Source organism: Triticum aestivum, chromosome 6B, assembly GCF_018294505.1.
Source record: "Triticum aestivum cultivar Chinese Spring chromosome 6B, IWGSC CS RefSeq v2.1, whole genome shotgun sequence".
Classification (NCBI taxonomy): domain Eukaryota; kingdom Viridiplantae; phylum Streptophyta; class Magnoliopsida; order Poales; family Poaceae; genus Triticum; species Triticum aestivum.
The window spans coordinates 74,374,667-74,388,716 of record NC_057810.1 but is presented as its reverse complement, the minus strand read 5'-3'; the positions used below and the strand labels follow the sequence as shown (position 1 = coordinate 74,388,716).

At 46.1% G+C, this 14,050-nt stretch overlaps 1 protein-coding gene across 1 annotated transcript; it reads left to right on the top strand.

Annotated features, from left to right (window-relative positions):
* Nucleotides 1–3,190: 3,190 nt before the first annotated feature.
* Nucleotides 3,191–7,608, top strand: LOC123135873 (sanguinarine reductase). Its single transcript, XM_044555110.1, has 9 exons — nucleotides 3,191–3,561; nucleotides 4,092–4,204; nucleotides 4,294–4,347; nucleotides 4,614–4,698; nucleotides 5,162–5,267; nucleotides 6,572–6,658; nucleotides 6,747–6,844; nucleotides 6,948–7,057; nucleotides 7,313–7,608. The coding sequence occupies exons 1-9, from the start codon at nucleotides 3,291–3,293 to the stop codon at nucleotides 7,376–7,378; spliced, it is 990 nt and encodes a 329-aa protein (XP_044411045.1). The 5' UTR covers nucleotides 3,191–3,290; the 3' UTR covers nucleotides 7,379–7,608.
* Nucleotides 7,609–14,050: the final 6,442 nt, after the last annotated feature.

The following is a 14,050-nucleotide window of genomic DNA, read 5'->3' as shown; positions in this document are numbered from 1 at the left end:
TTTTCTCTTGATTTTGTTTGGTCACGAGCTTCTTGGTGTTGGTAATGGCTAGTGACAACCAACTTTTGCGAACATTGAAGTGGTAATGAGCCCATGGACCTCGATGGTCGACAGCACTCGTGCTAGCATCCTTGTGCAATTCTTCGTGCCATGGTGGTCTTTTTTGGGTGCAACACCACAATTTGATGAAGATGTCAATTGGAATCACAGGTTTGCACATCCACAGTTTGCACGGCGTACCGCAAAACAAGAAAGATGAAAACGATGTACCACATGTGCCACACCAGCATTCTATCAACACTGCACACCTGTTTTTGTGAATGCGTGTGGACAACATCGGCATCGAAAGAACGATTTCCAAAGCATATTGAGATTCCAAAAGCAACCATAGGGAATAAAGGAGATATAAAAGATAATCTAATGCAATGCCTTTCAAATCGAGCTGCAATGGCGAATGTCGAGATCATGCCGCTTGGACAGAATAAAGGCGTCGGGACGAGCACGACCGCTGATGGCATTGCCATTTCAGCTGAAGCCGTGTATGTGGAAAAAGATCGATGGTAATTTCGTACTGCAGTTATAAGAACTCCGCATAAATGTTGGAGTGAATTCCATTTTTTACCTTGTAGTTGTACATTTGTGACACATATTACCCTATTTAGCGGAACTTTTATCGAAATGTCAGATTTTGGAGACTTTTAACACGGTTTTACCCCAGTTTTACATTTTGTCTGTTTATGGTCGATAGGATCGGCATGTTGCGTCATTGATTTGTAAAAAAAACTGTAAGGATCGGAGGGCATCATTGGCGATCTTGTCTTCTCTTGTCTATCTGTTCCACTCCTTGTGGCCGTCCACATGTTTTTGGATACAGGGCGTCACCTCACACCTTATCTGATGGACACGCATCAAAAAACAAGGGTCTAAAGATTTCAAAAGGGGTATTCTAGACGAATTTTCACTCGAAGGGGTAATTAGTGTCACAAATGTATAAATATGGGGTAAAAAGTGGAATTCACTCTAAATGTTGCAACACAATGGATGCACTAATGTTCCCATGTCAGGGGCTCATTTCTCCTCTCTCGTTTCTCTCTCACCTACCCACCCACCATTGAGAGTCGTCTTGGTTCCCCCGAATCCCCTCTCATCTAGCATGCATCTCCCTGCACATGATTACACAGTCTGGATGCTGCGCTGTTGGGCGTTTTTGGCCAATCATGGTTCATGTCAACCGGAGACATACCATGTTTCTACTTCCGCCCCCAGCGCCATGCCCATTCGCTTCGACAACACACATAGAGATCAACATCATAGACGATTGTGGATGTCTTCGTGACGCGCCTTCAGCATCTCAACTGGGATTCTGCTCTCATCCATGCCGGTACTATCGTCAAGCCGCAATCTCGCCTGATTCATGGCAACCATGTTTGCTACATTATAAGCACGCATATGCGTTGCATTCGTTTTTCTTCCATTGCAACGGACGGGATCCGATAGCGTAGTGTCTGCGTGATCCGGTTATCTTAGGATCGGCATTGTTTGATGGCTACCTCGTGATTATGTATCGTTCGGTCGTGTACTCTATTCGGTGTGCTTTATTTATAAAGCGGGGCGAGAAACCGGCGCGATGAAGACCTCTGGTACGGATCAAAGTCCGATGGACGGTTCAAATGTGACTACGTGGAGACGTACCACACCCACACGTCTGACTGATGGCACGAGTCGGCGGCGACGGGGGAGACGCGGCGCTCGTCAATCCGGATTGGGAAACATTTATACCTGGCGCGTCGGCCGAGTTTTCTGCCGGTCACGCACGGGTCGTTCATCTACTGCTGATTGAAGCATCACGATTAGCCCACAGTCAAAACGCGTGGCTGTTAGGGGCCCACCACCGCTCGTGACCTGCATCGTTATCCCTTCGTTGCTCATCCTCATCCAGATCATACCGCATCTTCATCCCCACCCATCGAGAGCCATCCCCATCTCATCCCCACCCCACCCATAGCCAAGGAAGGTGCTCGTCGCCATGGCCGCCGGCAGCTAGTAATCGTCACCATCGTCGCCTAACAGGCCTCGTTTGAGTTCTGGGTGGATCGCAGGCGCCGGATGCACCCCTCTTCATGGCCGCATGCAGCCAGGGGTGTGCTGGTCGCCTTGTTCACCAGCAACTAGATGACTCCATGGCCGCCGCAACCATGGTTCGTTAGTCGCCATGGCCAAGCTCCAATCAACCATGGTGGCGACGAGTTTGTGCTGGAACGCGGGTTTTGCTGGAACCAGGTTGTTTTTTTGCTGGATCCACCTATTTTTATTGCTACAATCCTTCTTCTTTTTTGCTACCATCCCCGTTTGATTTTGGTGAACATTTTTTGTTTTTGCTGGAACCTCTTTTGGTTTTTGCTGGAATCACTTCTTTTTTTGCTGGAACCTTCTTTTGATTTTGTTGCAATTGACGGGATGGTGGCGCCGTCACTGCCATGATTTTTTGATGCATCAGATTTTTGCTGGAACCTCTTTTGGTTTTTGATGGAACTAGCATTTGAATTTGCTGCATAGGCTATGATGATATTGGGACGGCGATGGACACCGGCTACCATGGGTCTTTGCTGCATTGGTCTTTTTTTGCTTGAACCAACAATCATTTTTGCTCCAACCAGCCTATGAAGAGATGGAACCGGCAAGATTATTTATTGTTTTTGCTGGAACCTTCATTTTTTTTTCTTGTTAGAACAATTTTTGCTTTTTGCTAGAACCGGTGTTTTTTATGCTACATCAGGCTGATTGTTTTGCTCCAACAGATTACTGGAGTTTTTGTTTTGCTACAATCGGCATGAGGAAAGCTTCAACCGTGAAAAAAAGCACCAACCAAAGAGAGTGGGGAAAAGCTTGGATCCGGCGAGGACCGGTGCTGCGAGGACGGCGAGCCAGCCGGGCTTCGAAGTCAGCGGCAGGGGCGGCCATGGTGGGCTGCGTGAGTGAGGTGGGGATGTGCAGGAGATTCTCTTTTTTGTTTTTGTTTCCACATGATGTATCAGAGAAAAAAGGGACCAGATCTGACGGTACAAAGAATTGCTATCGAACGGATACGCGCTGACCGGCCCAAATTTAGGCCGGTGCGCCGGCGCCTATCAGCGCCCATCCGGATTGGGTTGTGGTTGAGCCGCGCCGCACGTCCCGGACCACTCCCCCTCGCCGCCAAGCTCCCCGATATCTCACTCCCCCTCTCGCTCTCGCCTCAAGTTTCCAGAGCCCCCCTCCCCTGGTCCCCCGCGGTCATCTCATCTCCAACAATGGCGACGGCTCACCTCAGCCCGGCGCTGGCGGTCTCATCGTCGCGCCACCCAACCTCCAAACACGGCCAGCCGCCCGTCTTGGCGCAGCCAGGCGGCACAGCGGTGCTGCGGTCTTGCTCGCTTCCCTTGTCCTCGAGACTCGCCGCGTCGGGTCGAGGTGGGTGGCGGCTCGCGGCGGCAGTGGAGCCCAGGACCGCGCAGCAGGAAGAGGCCGAGGCCGAGGCCTCCTCGAGGCTGGTCCTCGTCGTCGGCGGAACCGGCGGCGTAGGTAGGAGATGAGCTCCTCTTCGCTGCTCTTAATTGCTTATATTCTTTTCTCGAGAAAAGCTCCGTACATTGTTGGTATCTATCCACGGATGAGTTCGTAGCGACGGGTGTCAGCTCATAATTCGATTAAGAAATTACTGAAGCTTGCCTCTCTTTTTCTGTATTGTATAAACTATTTTTAGTTTGTGAGAGGAACAAGATTGTCGGGTGAGGTCAACTTGGACACAAAATGGCGTGGCAGCCCGCCTAATAACTGTCAGTTGTTTTGTGCGTCTGTTTCACCCGAAATTGACCTGTAACCTGCAGCCGCGATTTCTTTCTCTTCCCTACAATTTTTGTTTGCCATCAGGAGTTTTGTGCAAGCGATCTAAACATGCTAGTTTTCTATAGGTATACATACTCCTTTCTGCTTTGCATCTCATGTCAGTCTGATATATAGAGATTATTATCCTGCAGTTACAGTTTTCACAGTTACTTGACGAATTTGGGCTAGATATTGATCGTGTAGGATCCTTATCCTTGTCCTTGCAGGTCAGTTGCTGGTAGCATCTTTGCTGAGCAGGAAAATTAAGACAAGGCTGCTCATAAGAAACCCTGAAAAGGCAGCGTCCTTATTTGGCAAGCAGGATGGGAGTGTTTTGCAGGTAATCTTAATTACATCAACAGCTAGCTTCAGCATTCTATTTTCTCCAAACTGTGACTTCCTTATACGAGTGAGTCTCCTTTTTTACAGGTTTATGAAGCGGACACGAGAAATGCTGACGCTTTGAATCCAGAAATGTTTGAGGTTGCTCTCTTCCACTCCCTCCGTTCCTAAATATAAGTCTTTTTAGAGATTCCACTACAAACTACGTACGGATGCATATAGACATGCTTTAGAGTGTGGATTCACTCATTTTGATCCATATGTAGTCCATAGTGAAATCTCTAAAAAGACTTATATTTAGGAACAGAGGAATACTTATTTATTTTGAAGCTGAATCCATGCATAATTGTTCGACCATCTATGTATGCATAATTGAATAAATCAAAATATAGGGTCTATTTTCATAGGGAGTTACACATGTGATCTGTACTACTGGGACTACAGCATTTCCATCAAAACGCTGGGATGGGGATAACACTCCTGAACGTGTCGGTACGTACTGCCCAAGATTCTGCACTTAACTTAGGTCTACTGAAACTGAAACTGATTATTTGTTTACCGTATGGCAATCCAAAGATTTGGGGCAAGGATAATCCTGGGAGCCTATAAATCTCTCCTGTTCTCTGTAATGGTTCTGGAACTGATGTATCTCCGTTGTCATGCAATGGAAAGGGGGTTAGCCCGGTTCAAAAAAACGAAAAAGTCTTCCGCTGTGGAGAAAATAAATATCGAATTGTGACAGTTGCAGAATGCTGATAAGTAATAAATTGTAAGAAAATTGAAATCTCAACATTCATTTTCAGAGCTTATTATGCATGTCTTTTTAATCATGAACATGCTTATGGCACATCACTTGCCATTCGTGGCCCAGAAGTGTTTATTCAATTGTTGTAAATTGGTGTGGATACAATGTTCTATCACTTATTACTGATGACACGCTATTTAACGTGTCTAGATTGGGATGGCGTTCGAAATTTTGTGAGTGCCATGCCACAGACGGTCAAGAGACTGGTTTTGGTGTCATCGATTGGTGTTACAAAATATAATGAAATACCATGGAGGTATACCTTATAACTCTGATGAAGAACTATGGCATTGTACAATTGATACACATTATTATGTCCAAGTTGTGGAATTTGTGATGAGGAACAATAGAGAGAGGGAAAAGAAAAAGAAAATCAGAAGTGAAACCCATTTGACTACTTCCAGATACTCCCTCCAGTCCTTTTTATTCCGCATAGTAGATTTGTGTCAAGTCAAACTTTGCAAAGCTTGACCAAATTTATATTAAAAAAATATCAACATCTACAATATCAAATATATATACTATGTTTTCAGTTCTAGAGTGTTTTAGGTATAACTAGAAGTTGAGGTGTGAAGGCTTCACAAAGCCTATAAATAGAGGTCCGCACCTCTAGTTTGTAACCTGGCTATGTACCCCACTATCTATAATAAAACTTGGTGTTCTTATCAAAGATCTTGGACTAGATCTTGTGCTCTAGTAGTTTTGGACTGAACTTCTGCTGCTACATTGGCCTATATTCACCTCTAGAGCGATATCTAGCACATCACGTTGAAGTAGTTCCTTCAACGCTAGTGTTGTACACTTTGTAGCAGCAAGGTGGAGTTGTTCCTCCACAACTGTGTGCTGCTTCAACTTGTCATCAATTGTTATGTGGACCAGCCCATCAAACGTGGAGTCTTATCCCTTAATTAGATTCCTGGTTGATTAAGCTTCTCTGTTAGGAAAGAGTCTACTCAGTTTAGAGATTGTATTGGAGTTTAAATAGATTTACCAGCTTGTTGGCCAAGGTTGTCTGTTATATAATGTGGCCGACCCCTCTCAGTAAAGGAGAGAAGATTATTGTCGTTTACTTTCATCTACTTTTGAGTAATTAGGGTTAGGTCAGTAGTATATTCTTCCATCAATTGCCTCTAAACAAAAGTTCTTTATATTTCGTGTGATATCCTGAAATTAGACATTTTCACTAAAGTGCCACAACCTGTTTATAGACGCAAAATTTATTTTAGTAATTACTTTCTGTTACTGTTGTCCAGTGCATGTTTTAGTGTAAGGCATGCATGCTTGTTTTTTCAATTTAAGTCTCTGCATTTTACTTGGATATTTAGTTCTGGTTTAGCTTTACACCGGTTTCTTTATCATGTACTCCCTCCGTTCACTATTATAAGATGTTCTAACATTTTTCTAAATCGGATGTATGTAGACAAGTTTTGGCGTGTTTGTTCACTCATTTCAGTTCATATGCAGTCTATGTTGAAATATCTAAAACATCTTATAATAGTGAATTGAGGGAGTACAATATAAATCTGTTTATCCTTACCTCATACTAGTACGCATTTGCAGTATCATGAACCTCTTTGGTGTGCTTAAATACAAGAAGATGGCAGAGGACTTTGTCCGCAATTCAGGCATACCTTTCACGATCATCAGGTTAATTATATTATGTACATACAAGGAATAATCCATGGGCTCATTCATGGACATGTTCTTTTTTTGATATGATACTAGTTGGTTGCAGGCCGGGGAGATTAACAGATGGGCCCTACACTTCCTATGACCTGAACACACTTGTTAAGGCTACAGCTGGAGAAAGACGAGCAGTTGAGATAGGCCAAGGTCCCTCTCCATTTGATGATGAACTACTTCTCTTACTAAGCTCTTTTACGCTCGTAACACTTGGTCATTACCTTATTTCGAAAGGATTGTCTTATCTTATTAGGTGACAAGCTTGTGGGAGAAGCGAGCAGATTGGTGGTGGCAGAAGCATGTATCCAAGCTTTGGATATTGAATCTACCCAAGGAAAAATATACGAGATTAGTTCAGTGAAGGTACTCATGCATGCTTCAGACGTGATGTTAACTTGCGCTTTAAACCTTTGCTTGCATTGTCTATTTATTTTTATCCTGTTATTCAGTTGGACTCATGGCGTGAATTTTGTTAGCCAACTAGCGTTACACATCAGGCCTTGCTCGAAATGAATCGTTGTTTATTTTCCTACTTACCAATTGAAATTTCCTTTTCTTCCGACTGATATGGCTTTTTCGTTTTTTCCAATGACTGATATGGCAAATGATGTGGTGCAGGGCGAAGGACCTGGGAGCGACCAGGAGAAATGGAAGCAACTATTTGCAGCTGCTGAATCGAACTAGTGGCACTCTGAAGCGGAGTGCAGTGCATTTCAATTTATACACTGTAGTGGAATTCCATACAAGGGCAGTAGCAGTCAGTACATACATAGTTGAGGTGCAGAGTTGTCATTGTCGCGGGATTTGGAAATGACTTGCAAACAATCGAGCATAGTACCATGTGCCTTATCCATGCTATGCGCTCAGGCTTAAAAATGGGAGAATATCATACGGATACCGATATTTGGTGGAAACCGGTACGTTTGTCCTTTTTGTTTAGCGACTCATGGGCTGAATTTGGATACAGATTTGTGTGTGAATAGTAGATATTTTACATTGTATAGAGGTTTCGTCATTTAATTCGGATAGAAGGGAGTAATTTTTTTCTTCTTTGCGAGGATAATACTAGTAGATAGATTTTCTTTGTTTTTTGAGAAACACAGTAAGGGCATCTCGAACGCGGACGCTCAAACTGCCCGTATCCATCTGGACAGCGCGGTCAGGATGGATAGAGGCGGTTTGAGGAAGGACCGCGCGGTTCGGATGTTTTTTTCCCGCAAACCGGAAGCAAGGGGTGGGCTTTGCGTCTAGATCGCTGTCACTTCCGTGTTTGACAACCTTGGCTCACCCAAAACTCTATTCCTTGCCCGCTCCCTTTCTCGTCTGAAGCGACTCAGCATTTACCACTCTAGAGTGTCTGGACCGCTGTCTTGCCTATGTTTGACAACCCCGGCTCACCCAAAGCTCTATCTCTTGCCCACATCCTTTCCCACCTGAATCAACTCAGCATTCATACCAGCATTCAAGTGGCTCGCCGACTGAGAGCGTCGCCCGTTGCGTCTGTCGGGGTTACGATCCTGACAGTGAGTATTAGGGGTACGAAAGAGTTGTAGAGCCTAGCTACGGCACAAGTGTAATACTCGATGTTTAGGAGTTCAAGCCCTTTTCCGAGGAGGTAATAGCCTTACGGGGTAACAACCCTACATCTCGTGCCTTGAGACTCGTTTTTTTTGGGGGGGTATGATTACAGAGAATGCTTAACCCTTGCTCTGGAGGAGGAGGAACGCTTATATAGAATGCGCCGCCTTCACTCCCACGTCGCCAGGGTGATTGATGCCCATAACTACGGCAGTTACAGGTGTAGATAGTCACAACTACGGGAGTTATAGTAGCTATGGCTCTACTTAAAGTTCAACTTAAGACTACTTGACCATTGCAGCTCCCATGTGGTCTCGTCATGCTGACTGGAGGGTTGGCGTCCGAGTGTTGTCGATGCGTCTGAGTGGACTTCCTGTTGTACACATCCGAACGCTCATATGGTCCAGAGACCCTACCTATAGTAGGTGACCTCATCATTAGCCCCTGAATCGGTTGAGTTTTCGTAGGGCAAGCAGACTGAGCTCTTCGGTTAAGTCCGAGTGCTTGTGGGGCACTCGAAATATGTTTCCGCAGTAGCCCGCTACGCCTTGGATGAAAACACAACATATTCTGGACTAAAGGGTTCCCTGGGTGACCGGGTGTTGTTGATCGCCGAGTAAAACCTGGTGGCATTCATGTCTCTTCAAGAGAGATAGACTTGAGGTCCGAGTGTGGACATGCCATAAAAACTCGAGTGGCGATGTCGACGCATGGTCTGACTCTTCCGGGAGATGCCACTCCATATCCCATGGGAACGCCAGCGCATGCCATCTTCGAGTCTAAATTTACGAGGCATGCGCCTTGGAGCCTAGTGGAAGGGCCAAGTCAACCCGCGGAGGGGCGTCAAGCTCGTCTCATAGCGAACCAGAAGGTAACTTCAGTCAGGTGTTTTACGTGTCTGAGTGCACGGGTCCCCGCGAAGGGTGGTCAGTCGGACTGACAAATGTCCTTTAGGAAAGGGATGGTGGGCGATCAATCGGATTGATTTCCTGCAGAAATGATGGGATTCAAAATTGGGTGCGCGGGCACAGAAGCGGTAACGTTGTAGCTTAGTGGCGAAAGTGGGGCACGACGCCATGGTTTTCACCCAGAAATTCTCCACGTGCCACGGTTACTCTGTGCGTGCTGCCGTCGCGGGCGCGGTTGATCCAGGGATCTGTGGCTGGAGATCTACGGTATGATTTTTACTAGAGGTATAAAATGTTTTGGGGCTAGGGTTATTTCCTCAGATTCCCCTTCCCTCCTCGACTCCTTCGCTTCCCTTCTCCACCCGACCGCTCCCTTGCCAATAGAGCACTCAAGGTCATGGCGAAGGACTCCACGGCGAAGGTAGAGAAGGCAAAGAAGGTCGGGAAGGCCACTTCCTCGAGTTCAGGCGCTCCGATTGGCGGTGCATCGGGGGATTGGATCCCTTCATGCGTCTCGGCCAAACAGCTGAAGGAGCTCGCCGCGGGGATGGGGGGTATTCTGGCAGATGGATGGAGGCGTCCAAGGCGGGTGAGGTCATGTCGGCGCCGTAGGAGGAAGAGCGCGTCCTCCTGGTGACTCACATCGAACAAGGTTTCTCGATGCCTCCTCATCCCTTCTACCGAGCCTTTTTGGAATATTTTGGGGCGCAACTCCATCATCTCCCTCAAAAATGACGTTGTCTACCTCTCGGCTTTTATTTCCCTTTGCAAAACTTCCTTGGTTGCCACCCACATTGGGGGTCTCTTCAAGCACATCTTCACATGCCAGTCGATGACCGCGAAGAAGGATTCGACAACTGGTGCGAAGACCCATGTCACCCAGCTATGCGGAGGTTTGGGGATCCAGCTCAGGGGCGGTAGTGCCTTCCCAAAGATGAGCTTTCCCGACTCCATCAAGGGATGACAGAGGAGTTGGTTTTACTGCAGGGATGTCCCTAGAGCCAACAACCAATCGAGCCTTCCTCTGTACTCGGCGGAGAGGGTAGGGGCTCCCGAGTCCCTCATAGTGATTAAGGAGGAGAAGACGAAGGTGGGCATCTTAGCCAGTGCCATGGTTGGGGCCGTGAATGCCAACGTCAATGGGATGGATCTCCGGGAGACATTCCTTAGTAGGCGGATCCAGCCGCTGCAGGCCAGGGCGCATCCCATGTGGACGTATGAGGGTCCAAATGACCCCACTCAGGTGCACGCAGAGGACCTTGCCGAGAAGGACGTGGGCGCCAAAATCAGAGCGATCACTTGCGCTCGTGACAACCCACTGGGGGGTAGGAAGGTGCCCTCGTATGCCAAGGACACGCTGCCGATTGAGATAATCCTTTTCCCAACCAGTCAGATTGTTATTAGGTTATTTCTTGCGCATTTGACTTCCGTTTTGTGGCGTCTTTGTTTCTTCAGAGTTTCCAATAGCTGATCTCCGAAATACCGGTGGTTGACCGGTCGACGGAGGACGTGATAAGTGACACAGAGCGCCAGTACTCGGAGGAGGAGGATGATGATGACGAGGACGAGAGCACCGAGGAGGGGGAGGAGGTCGAGTCTTTGTCGTCATCCGAGGGCCCGAGGGCCCCCCGCTTCAAGGTGCAACATGACCTGAGTGGCAAGGCGGGAGGGGCTTAACAGCCGACTGCCTCGGGCCATACGACACGCAGCTCGAAGCGCGGGTATGCTGAAGCGGAGAGCTCTGATGACCCACAAGTATAGGGGATCTATCGTAGTCCTTTCAATAAGTAAGAGTGTCGAACCCAACGAGGAGCAGAAGGAAATGACAAGCGGTTTTCAGTAAGGTATTCTCTGCAAGCACTGAAATTATAGGTAACAGATAGTTTTCTGATAAGATAATTTGTAACGGGTAACAAGCAATGAAAGTAAATAAGGTGCAGCAAGGTGGCCCAATCCTTTTTGTAGCAAAGGACAAGCCTGGACAATTTCTTATAATGAGAAAAGCGCTCCAGAGGACACATGAGAATTATCGTCAACCTAGTTTTCATCACGCTCATATGATTCGCGTTCGGTACTTTGATAATTTGATATGTGGGTGGACCGGTGCTTGGGTACTGCCCTTTCTTGGACAAGCATCCCACTTATGATTAACCCCTATTGCAAGCATCCACAACTACAAAAGAAGTATTAAGGTAAACCTAACCATAGCATGAAACTAGTGGATCCAAATCAGCCCCTTACAAAGCAATGCATAAACTAGGGTTTAAGCTTCTGTCACTCTAGCAACCCATCATCTACTTATTACTTCCCAATGCCTTCCTCTAGGCCCAAATAATGGTGAAGTGTCATGTAGTCGACGTTCACATAACACCACTAGAGGAGAGACAACATACATCTCATCAAAGTATCGAACGAATACCAAATTCACATGACTACTAATAGCAAGACTTCACCCATGTCCTTAGGAACAAATGTAACTACTCACAAAGCATATTCATGTTCATGATCAGAGGAATATTAATATGCATTAAGGATCTGAACATATGATCTTCCACCAAGTAAACCAATTAGCATCAACTACAAGGAGTAATCAACACTACTAGCAACCCACAGGTACCAATTTGTGGTTTTGATACAAGATTGGATACAAGAGATGAACTAGGGTTTTGAGAGGAGATGGTGCTGGTGAAGATGTTGATGGAGATTGACCCCCTCCCGATGAGAGGATCGTTGGTGATGATGATTTCTCCCTCCCGGAGGGAAGTTTCTCCAGTAGAACAACTCCGCCGGAGCCCTAGATTGGTTCCGTCAAGGTTCCGCCTCGTGGCGGCGGAGTTTCGTCCCGTAAGCTTGCTTATGATTTTTTCCAGGGTAAGAGGCTTCATATAGCAAAAGATGGGCACCGGAGGGCCAACAGGGGGCCAAAGAGACAGGGGGCGCGCCCAGTAGGGGGGGCACCCCCACCCTCCTGGCCAGGGTGTGGGCCCCCTCTGGTACTTTCTTTTCTAAGTAATTCTTATTAATTCCAAAAATGACTTTCGTGGAGTTTCAGGACTTTTGGAGCTGTGCAGAATAGGTTTCCAATATTTGCTCCTTTTCCGTCCAGAATTCCAACTGCCGGCATTCTCCCTCTTGATGATAAACCTTGTAAAATAAGAGAGAATAGCCATAAGTATTGATGACCCACAAGTATAGGGGATCTATTGTAGTCCTTTCGATAAATAAGAGTGTCGAACCCAACGAGGAGCAGAAGGAAATGACAAGCGGTTTTCAGTAAGGTATTCTCTGCAAGCACTGAAATTGTAGGTAAGAGATAGTTTTATGATAAGATAATTTGTAACGGGTAACATGCAATGAAAGTAAATAAGGTGCAGCAAGGTGGCCCAATCCTTTTTGTAGCAAATGACAAGCCTGGACAATTTCTTATGATGAGAAAAGTGCTCCCGAGGACACATGGGAATTATCGTCAAGCTAGTTTTCATCACGCTCATATGATTCACGTTCGGTACTTTGATAATTTGATATGTGGGTGGACCGGTGCTTGGGTACTGCCCTTTCTTGGACAAGCATCCCACTTATGATTAACCCCTAATGCAAGCATCCACAACTACAAAAGAAGTATTAAGGTAAACCTAACCATAGCATGAAACTAGTGGATCCAAATCAGCCCCTTACGAAACAACGCATAAACTAGGGTTTAAGCTTCTGTCACTCTAGCAACCCATCATCTACTTATTACTTTCCAATTCCTTCCTCTAGGCCCAAATAATGGTGAAGTGTCATGTAGTCGACGTTCACATAATACCACTAGAGGAGAGACGACATACATCTCATCAAAATATCAAGCGAATACCAAATTCACATGACTACTAATAGCAAGACTTCACCCATGTCCTCAGGAACAAAGGTAACTACTCACAAAGCATATTCATATTCATGATCAAAGGAGTATTAATATGCATTAAGGATCTAAACATATGATCTTCCACCAAGTAAACCAATTAGCATCAACTATAAGGAGTAATCAACACTACTAGCGACCCACAAGTACCAATTTGTGGTTTTGATACAAGATTGGATACAAGAGATGAACTAGGGTTTGGAGAGGAGATGGTGCTGGTGAATATGTTGATGGAGATTGACACCCTCCCGATGAGAGGATCGTTGGTGATGACGATGATGATGATTTCCCCCTCCCAGAGGGAAGTTTCCCCGGCAGAACTACTCTGCCGGAGCCCTAGATTGGTTCCGCCAAGGTTCCGCCTCGTGGTGGCGGAGTTTTGTCCCGTAAGCTTGCTTCTGATTTTTTTCAGGATAAAATCAGTTTTGCTAGAACTCATCTAGATGAGATATAATTTGGTCTCATTCACTTTTTATAGCCATTGGATGTGATGCTATAAGATGCGTGTGTGCTGATGTGGGTTGTATTTGTTCTTGTTTTTAAAGTGAATGAGACCAAATTATATCTCATCTAGATGAGTTCTAGGTACTCCCTAAGCCTTCATATAGCAGAAGATGGGCACCGGAGGGCCAACAGGGGTCCAGGAGACAGGGGGCACGCCCAGTAGGAGGGGGGGCGCCCCCCCACCCTCCTAGCCAGGGTGTGGGCCCACTCTGGTATTTTCTTCGCTCAATAATTATTATTATTTCCAAAAATCACTTCCATGGAGTTTGAGGATTTCTGGAGCTATGCAGAATAGGTTCCAATATTTGCTCCTTTTCTAGCCAGAATCCCAACTGCCGACATTCTCCCTCTTCATGATAAACCTTGTAAAACAAGAGAGAATAGCCATAAGTATTGTGACATAACGTGTAATAACAGCCCATAATGCAATAAATATCGATATAAAAGCATGATACAAAATGGACG

Bases quoted from the DNA above. Each gene is read 5' to 3' on its own strand.
- LOC123135873 (XM_044555110.1), top strand. From the start codon at position 3,291: ATGGCGACGGCTCACCTCAGCCCGGCGCTGGCGGTCTCATCGTCGCGC. The intron at 4,348-4,613 runs GTTGCTCTCTTC...CTATTTTCATAG, and splicing joins TGAATCCAGAAATGTTTGAG to GGAGTTACACATGTGATCTG. The intron at 7,058-7,312 runs GTACTCATGCAT...GATGTGGTGCAG, and splicing joins ACGAGATTAGTTCAGTGAAG to GGCGAAGGACCTGGGAGCGA.